The sequence below is a fragment of the Lethenteron reissneri genome, unplaced genomic scaffold (assembly GCF_015708825.2).
Source record: "Lethenteron reissneri isolate LAM-NWPU_2019-01 unplaced genomic scaffold, ASM1570882v1 scaffold_235, whole genome shotgun sequence".
In the NCBI taxonomy this organism is placed as follows: Eukaryota; Metazoa; Chordata; class Hyperoartia; order Petromyzontiformes; family Petromyzontidae; genus Lethenteron; species Lethenteron reissneri.
This window is the reverse complement of record NW_026891757.1, coordinates 1-6,957: the sequence shown is the minus strand read 5'-3', so window position 1 is coordinate 6,957 and position 6,957 is coordinate 1. Positions and strand designations below refer to the sequence as shown.

At 46.9% G+C, this 6,957-nt stretch overlaps 1 protein-coding gene across 1 annotated transcript; it reads left to right on the top strand.

The window, feature by feature from the left end:
• Positions 1-257: 257 nt before the first annotated feature.
• On the top strand, positions 258-6,264 carry LOC133339757 (helicase POLQ-like; the record flags this gene model as incomplete). The annotated part of the gene is made up of 7 exons (XM_061547927.1): positions 258-273; positions 426-785; positions 2,156-2,334; positions 4,407-4,577; positions 5,348-5,423; positions 5,543-5,640; positions 6,157-6,264. Coding segments are annotated over exons 1-7 (1,008 nt in total), but the record flags the coding sequence as incomplete, so codon positions are not given.
• Positions 6,265-6,957: the final 693 nt, after the last annotated feature.

Here is a 6,957-nt window from a genome sequence, read left to right as displayed (position 1 = left end):
TACGCAACACTCGGCTTTGTCTTGTGGGACTATATTGGGCTGTGACAATACTGGTCAAATGAAAACACACAATGTGGAACAATTGCTGCCTCGTGACTGGAATAAGAATACACTAAAGAGAACAGAATCTAATCCTCTACACATCGCACAAAATGTACAGACTGAGCCGCATCACGGTTTTTACGCAAATATTGTAGGAAACGACATTCGGAGCTCATCGAGAGGCAATTCTCAAAATGCAAAACTTCCAAAGCTCGATGGAACCATTCGCACGTTAACGTCTAATTCTCAAGCTGACGCACAAACAGGTTGCTTTCATTCGGAGGATGAAATAAAATTGGCTGATATCTTAACGGACGATTTAGAATGTACGATTACCACCAGAAAACCGCCAAAACCCACTTGTGCTTCTGCACTTTCGGAAGCAAATGACTCAAATGCTGCCTTTAGTGAAGAGGCTGACCACATCGCTCGCGGAAGAGCCGACGGTTCTTCAACAGCAAATGCGCTTGGACTGGAAAATATAAAAGTAGCCGCAGATGTAGCCAACAAGGGCACGAGCATAAGAGATCGCATCAAGAAAACGCTCGTGGCAAACGCGTGGGCAGCTACCCGCGTGGTGTCGCACACCAGGAACCTGCAGGAGTCTGCGCTGTCGCACGAGAGGCAGATCGCCACGGAGACTTGTGCCGATGACAGCCAGTTTGAGATTGGTCCTTTCTATGGGCTTCCCACGAAGGTGCACAGCCTTCTGCAACAACAGCGTGGCATTAAAGAGCTCTACGGTAATGTGTGCTTTTTTTACACTCGGATATTTACGCGAAATTGTCTCTCGGTTTTTTTTCATGTCAGCATATCTTTTTTTTTTTCTCGTGGGAGAAATGGTAATTGAATAGTATTTGGCGGACTTACTCTTTGGTTCTTTCGGTAAAGTCACGTAGAAAGAGAAAATTATGAATTAAATACTAGCAAACGACATTTCGATTGCAACACAAGCAATCGTCATCAGGTACAAATGAAATAGAAAACAAAGCCTAGTAAACTTAGAAATATAATGCAATACAACACAGATAGTCGGCTAACATAACGGTCAACACCCTACCTGGATTGATTACGCTCTTCCAAAGATTGCAAAATTTAAGAGAGAGATTAAACAGAACAGGAGACACACAGACAGACACATAAACAGAGAGAGACAACACAGAGACACACAGAGAGAGACAAACAACATAGGCACACAGACACAGAGACACACAATATAGACACACAGACAGACATATAAGCAGACAGAGACAACACAGAGACACAGAGAGACACAACATAGGCACACAGAGAAACGACGCCTCTGTGTCGAGGCCTTAGATAGAGAAAGGGGGTAGAGAGAGAGGGGGTGGGGGGGTACAGAGAGAGGGGGGCAAAGAGTGAGGGGGGCAGAGATGGAGGGGGGGGGGTTGAGAAATTAATTTTTAGTACATGGTGGAATTTTGCTAAATGTATTTTACCAATTTGTTTTTGTTATAACAGCATATCACTGCTTATTTGATTCGTACTGTAAACGTTTACACATCACCAGTGTCGTGATGTTAGCTGTCAAGCCTAATCCAATTTCTCACACATTAGGTGATGGTTGAAACATTTTTGTCGTCCTGCACGCAAGTTAATAATTTTAATCGGCGTTTTTGTTCTCTTAACGTGTAATAAGCCACCCGTTTGAAAAAAAATTAACCCGTAAAAACAAAGTTTTTCACTATAAATCCTTTATATGCATGGCGGCTAGAGTCCTCTCGTCCTCTGGCTTGAGATGGCTGCCACCTATCGGTCAGATGATTGCCTGCCACCATTAAGCAATTGGTAATTAAATATAATTTATTTTTTCCTAAAAAGTGTAAAAATTTGGAAAAAAAATTTAACGAGAATAAATTGTCACGCACAACGAGTCTGTGTGCAAAATGTCAGCTCGATTGGATCACGGGAAGTGGGTTAAAAAACGACCGAAAGATTTGCACGGTCGTAAGCGCGCAAGCAAGCACGCAAGCACGCAAGCGAACTTAATATAAAGGATTTAATTACAATTGACACATTCACGTGTTTCAGATTCTGCCGTGCATTTAATCATTCTCTTTTTATATTTGTGTCGACACATGACGCCGCAAAGCCTGGCAGCACGACTGCTTGTCCCTGGACTCCGTGAGACGAGGGAAGAATCTGATTTACTCTTTACCGACAAGTGGCGGCAAGACGCTCGTGGCAGAGATCCTCATGCTGAGGCAGCTGCTCTGCAAGAGAACGGACGCTCTGCTCATTCTTCCCTACGTTGCCATCGTCCAGGAGAAGGTAACGATCGCTTTTGTACACGCACATTTCCACACCGACACAGCAGCATAAATGCGGTTATACGAATGACTCTTTGGTTCTTTCGGTAAAGTGACGTATAAAGAGAAAATGATCAATTAAATACTAGCATACGACGTTTCGATTGCAACGGAAGCAATCGTCATCAGGTATAAATGAAATAGAAACACAAATCTAGTATACTTATAAATGTAATGTAATACAACAGAGAGTCGGATAACATAACAGTCAACACCCTACCTGGTTGATTACGTTCTTCCTGAGAATACTAAATTTGAGAGAGAGATTAAACAGAACCAGAGACATATAGACAGACATATAAGCAGACATCACAGAGATACATAGAGAGAGAGAGACGTACAAAGGCACACAGAGAAACCACGTCTCTGTGTCGAGGCCTATGTTTTGTCTCTATGTAAAGTCCTCCAAGATAAGTCAACTGAGGCAGCCGGGAATTTGGAAGTCTCGTTGAAATATTTCCGTCTTGGCTTAGGAACAGATACTCGGATGCAGAGTACAATCTCGGGTTCATCAATTATTCCCACACGACACACAATTGTGATGTGTCGCCGCTGCTACTGCTGCTGCTGCTACTGTCGGGGTCGCTAGCCCCCGAGATCCCTCCCTCGATGATGCTTACGGCCGGGCTAACCTCATCAATCGCCCCCCCGCTGCTGAGCGAACCGCTGCTAGGTTCCTCACCCATGGTGTGGGAGCCGTCGCCCGAGGATTCCCCTCCCCCGCGGGTCCGCGTAGTAGGCATGGTTGGATACCGCGTAGTATTATGTCCCCCTTTACGCTACCACGATACCTCCCTTTCCTAATCGCGTACCTGCGACCCACACGGAGCGAACGTACGCACACACACACACACCGCTCCGTGCACTCCAACTCCACACTGACTACTCGCGTTATGATCGTGTACCTGTATCACACACGGAGTGAACACACGCGACACCTACTCTCGCACCGCTCTGCGCAGCGCTCCCCCGAGGCGAGCCGCAGCACTACAAAACCACTGCGTACACACGCTCACCCACGCGCTCACACTGTACGACAAGATCACGCGAGACCACGCTTCGCTATTAATGATTTATTATCCGCTACCTGGAACTAGATGTTAAATCAGTGAGTCGACGAGGCTGGCCTACGCTGATACCTCTATACCTATTCCCCATTTATCTGCTATGATTCTAATTCACCTTCTTACTCACTGTTAAGTGTCCACGGCGGTCCGCTGATCCTTGTGCTAACCGCGTGCCTCGGTGCGTTGCACGGACGTCCGGGTCGCTGGCTCGAGCTGCGTCTGGTCGCCTGGCGCTGGAGTAAGAGAGCGATTTCCCCTCTGCGCTCCTCTATTTATCCTCCCTACCTCAAAGGGGATGCTGCGCTGAACAATGGGCTCGCGCACCCCGAGCCCGCGCACGGCGGTTCCGGGCGCTTTTGATCTGCTAATCAGTGAGCGGCGTTGGCGGCGTACATCCTAATTAATCCCTTACCCTTCCTAACAATGGGGCCTGCGCGCTCAAGCGTAATTATCCCAACCCTCCATGACTATGCGCAACAGCTCCTGCGGTCCCGCTATTCATGCTGTCCCGTCCCTCCCCTGCTTGCCCCGTCGACCCGTGGGGGTGTGTGTGGGGGGAAATGCGCCTCAACCGCGGTGGCCGAATGCCCCATGCCGCGACCACACAATATTAAGGCTGGTCGCAGCGCCGCGGCGCAACGTAGCACGGGGGAGGTCGTCCAATTCCCTGATCGCCGGAAACCGTGAGAGTTAACCCCGATAAGGGTTTTTCGGATAAAAACCGGTCGGCCAGGTGACCTCCCCTCGGAGCTCTATGGGGGGGGGGGGGGAAATGCGTGCGGGTGTGTTCGTGTGAGGTGAGGTGAGGGGGACGCGGGGTTGGCTCCGTTGCTTGGTGGTGGCGAGGTCGGGGATTTGGGCGCCTGCCGAACGGCTTCATGGCGGCGGCATCACACTACTACTGCTGCTACTACGGCTGCTGCTGCTGCTCGAACAGGTGCGGAGCCTGTCTGTGTTTGGTGTGGAGCTTGAAATCTTCATAGAGGAATACGCGGGAAGCAAGGGGCGCATGCCACCGCGAAAACACCGAAAGAAGAATTCTCTCTACATCGCCACCATTGAGAAAGCCCACAGCCTGGTCAACGCCCTTCTAGAGGAGGGGCGCATGAAGGAGATTGGCCTGATCGTTGTGGATGAGGTATGCGGCATTCATTATTTAATTACAGAGAATAATTGGCATCCTGCAAATGTCATTACAAATGTTACGTATTAATGTTCATCATCGTCATAATCAGCCGTCGTGAATCTACTTCTGGATGAGGGCATCCCCAAGCCTCCGCCATCTTGCACAGGCCCACAATGCAACAGTCCACCCAGCAGCAGCAGCACACGAGCTGTGACATCAGTGCAATGTAGTGTTGAGTCTCATTTGCAGCGACGTACTAATGGTTTGATAATTGTTTTTTTACCCTTCTATCTGGCAACAAAACTGACACATTTTTTACGAGGCGTCATGTTTGCATAGACCACAATACCTGCAGTCATAATACAAACAAAAAACATAACTCTGATAATGATATGCACTGTCCTTGAAGTTGATTGGTCCACACCCAAGACAGCTTTCCTTAGAGCCTTTTGGCGTCATCTGGTCCAACCCATGTGAGACTAGGCTCTAAGGAAAGCTGTCTCGGGTGTGGACCAATCAACTTCAAGGACCATGTGAGACTAGGCTCTAAGGAAAGCTGTCTCGGGTGTGGGCCAATCAACTTCAAGGACAGTGCATACATTATCAGAGTTGTGTTTTTTGTTTGCATTCCGACCGCAGGTATTGTGGTCTATGCAAACATGGCTCCTCGTAAAAAAAGTGTCAGTTTTGTTGCCAGATAGAAGGGTAAAAAACCAATTATCATGTTTTACTGGCAAATGAGGTCCCAATGGTGTACTAATGGTTTGTTGCGTGGTCTGTAGCTGCACATGTTGGGCGAAGGTGGCAGCCGTGGGGCCACCCTGGAGCAGACGCTGGCCAAGGTTCAGTATGCGTCAAGTACGTTTGTTCTCACCCTGCAGTTATCATACATTACTGCGGGTTTCCAGTCGTCGTTGTGGTGATTCAGTTCCATCTGTGATTCAGTGTGGTGTTGCATTCGCTTGATTCTATTGCAGAAACAACTCAGGTCATCGGTATGAGTGCCACTCTGAGCAACATCAAGGACTTGCAAAAATTCCTGAATGCGGAGTTGTACACTAACGATTTTCGACCGGTAGGAATCACATTCATCTTCTTGGTTCTTTCGGTAAAGTCACGTAGAAGGGAAGTAATAAAATAATAAAAATAAAACAATAAAATAATTCTCACGACGTTTCGGCCACAACGCAAGCAGCCGTTTTTTTTTTTTGTCAAGACGCTCTTCACCCCTCCATCCCAGCTTAAATAGTCGCCCCAAGCCTGGGGTGTGTCATTCAGACTCTGTCTTCTCGACAGACCTGTTCTACACCTGAGGACGGCCGCTTGCGTTGTGGCCGAAACGTCGTGAGAATTATTTTAAAATGTTTTATTTTTATTATTTTATTATTCCATCCTACGTGACTTTACCGAAAGAACCAAGAAGATGAATCCCTGCAGTCACGAAAGCTTTACATCGAAAAGAATCACATTCTTATTATTATTATTATTATTGAAAGTTTAATTTTCATAAAAATGTTGCGCAACTGATGTGTGAAAGATACACGTCTTCAACCTCTTACAAAAGTCTACATGGCTGCCGTGATCCTCACAGGTCCAGTTAAGAGAGTACATTAAGCTTGGAGACTCTATCTACGAGGTAAACAACAAGGCTCGGTGTCCAGAAGAAAGCTTCAGTTTTATCCGACTGCTCAGTCACAAGGTGAGTGCACAGACATCAATGGAAATAAAATAGGCACACAAGCTTTTGAACAGCTTTCAAGTTTAAATAACCTGTGAAATATATATCTGGACAGATGGATAGAGGAAGCAGACATTGCTTCTTCTTCTTGGTTCTTTCGGTAAAGTCAAGTCGAAGGGAAGTAATAAAATAGTAAAAATAAAACATTATACAATAATTCTCACGACGTTTCGGGCCACAACGCAAGCAGCCGTCCTCAGGTGAAGACCAGGTCTGTCGGGGAGACAGCGTCTGACCTGGTTTTCACCTGAGGACGGCTGCTTGCGTTGTGGCCGAAACGTCGTGAGAATTATTTTATTATGTTTATTTTTATTATTTTATTACTTCCCTCCTACGTGTGACTTTACCGAAAGAACCAAGAAGATGAATCCCTGCAGTCACGAAAGCTTTACATCGAAAGAGACATTGCTTGTTGATTTTGTTATTGATACTCTCCACAATGACGTGATTGATTATTTTCTGAAATGCACAGTTACGTCTATTGACATTTCACGATGGGCTACATGTGATGGTTGTCAAAGCTTGTTCAAGAACGAGCCACTTTGCCATTCGCCTAGGTAGGTCCCTGCGGGCCACACGGTAGCAAAGCTCTCTTCCTACGCTACAGGAATTTTGCTGGAGCAGCCAGACCTGATGACGGACGCTTGTGTAGCC